Here is a 1,483-nt window from a genome sequence, read left to right as displayed (position 1 = left end):
AAATCTATTACTTGTCTATGGTGTGCTAGGAATCACTTTGATCACATACCCAAAGTAATTTCCCCAAAGTGTGTTAGGTCTGCCTGCACATATGTGAAAACAGGAATCATTTCATACCAAATTCTCACTTTCTATCAGTCCACCAACTGAAGAGACAGCTCAAATTCTTGGTCCTAAAACATCCAGAACAAAGCAACAATAGCAAGGAGCCACCGGGGGAAGGATGTAAAGCCATCTGCATTCTCCAAGGCAGAGCCGAGCAGCTGTTTACAAACCCCTGAACTTGGAGAGAGGCCCTGCTTCAGGAGAAGATGAATATTTACCTGGTAGGTTTGTACCAGAATGAAGATGTTGTCCACCCCAACAGCCAGCACCAAGAACGGGATGACTTCAATGACAATGAGGGTCAGAGGCATCCCCATGTAGCTGAAGATGCCCAGTGAGCAGGCCACCGAGCTCAGCACGATCAGGATCCCCGCAATGCCCAGGGAGATTTTAGAATCCACCTGACATGGGGCAAAGGCACAGATGATCAGAGCGCTTTCTTTATCCTATCTGTTACACGGGTATATCTAAAATGAAGCTGAAAGTACAATTCACAGTTTGAGAGAAGACAAAAAACTTTCTAGGTCTTCCCAAGCAATACATTTCATGAAATCACAGTGGCAAGTGGTGGCATGGACAAAAATAAACAAACTTTGGGGGTTGGAGAGATGGCTCAGTGGCTGAGCCATCTGGCTGCTCTTGCAGAAGATGAGGGTTCAGTTCCCAGCACCCACATGGCTGCTAACCACCATCTGTAACTCCAGGGGATCTGATGCCCTCTTCTGGCCTCCACAAGCACTGCATTATGTGGTGCACTTACATACACAAAGTCAAAATACTCATACATATAAAATAAAAATAATAGTTTTAAAAAAGAATGAGAAAGTTCCTTAAAGGACAGTAATTTAAGGCAGCTTTGGACATAGCAGATTAGTAAAGAGAGGCAAAAAATACAATGTCTCTGTGTGTACTGTCCTCCCTAACTCATACACATGAAACCCTCACCCCCACACACACTCACCAGAAATCTTCCACAGCTTTGGATGTGCCCCAAAGCCAGAGAAATATACACAAACATGACGGCATAGCTAATCCCGATGGTGAAGACGTCGCTGTTACTTTCTCGGTTCAGCTCATCTTCAATACTTCGCTCAGCAGTGAAAGAAATGGTCAGGTTTGGATTCTGGTAGTTTTTCACAAAATTAATAAACCTAAAGAAATAAAGAAATAAAATAAAAACTACATGACAGATGAATAAGAGGCTTCTTCCCAACTTGTGTAACACAAAGGCCAGCATGCTTTAACTTTGCTAAGGAGCCCAGAGCGTGGACTGAGATCACAGCCAAAGCTCCAGGTAGGCTGAACTCTCTACTTTTTCTGCTGGGGCTGGAGATCAAACCAAGGTCTTGTGGACAAGACAAGCATGCCACCACTAGTC

At 44.1% G+C, this 1,483-nt stretch overlaps 1 protein-coding gene across 1 annotated transcript; it reads right to left on the bottom strand.

Moving 5' to 3' along the window:
• Window positions 1-37: 37 nt before the first annotated feature.
• Window positions 38-1,441, bottom strand: LOC103728427 (NPC intracellular cholesterol transporter 1-like). The gene is made up of 2 exons (XM_008826447.2): window positions 1,067-1,441; window positions 38-506 (listed from the first exon to the last, which is right to left on the bottom strand). Exons 1-2 carry the CDS (start codon window positions 1,340-1,342, stop codon window positions 174-176), a joined length of 609 nt encoding a protein of 202 aa, XP_008824669.2. The 5' UTR covers window positions 1,343-1,441; the 3' UTR covers window positions 38-173.
• Window positions 1,442-1,483: the final 42 nt, after the last annotated feature.

Source organism: Nannospalax galili, unplaced genomic scaffold (assembly GCF_000622305.1).
Source record: "Nannospalax galili isolate Female #2095 unplaced genomic scaffold, S.galili_v1.0 C49061611, whole genome shotgun sequence".
Taxonomy (NCBI): Eukaryota; Metazoa; Chordata; class Mammalia; order Rodentia; family Spalacidae; genus Nannospalax; species Nannospalax galili.
Note: the sequence above shows the minus strand (reverse complement) of the source record. Positions and strands in the feature narration are given on the sequence as shown.

Coding starts and splice junctions, on each gene's coding strand:
- LOC103728427 (XM_008826447.2), bottom strand. CDS start 1,342: ATGCTGGCCTTTGTGTTACACAAGTTGGGAAGAAGCCTCTTATTCATC. Junction 507..1,066: donor AAAGCTGTGGAAGATTTCTG/GTGAGTGTGTGT, acceptor GCCCCATGTCAG/GTGGATTCTAAAATCTCCCT.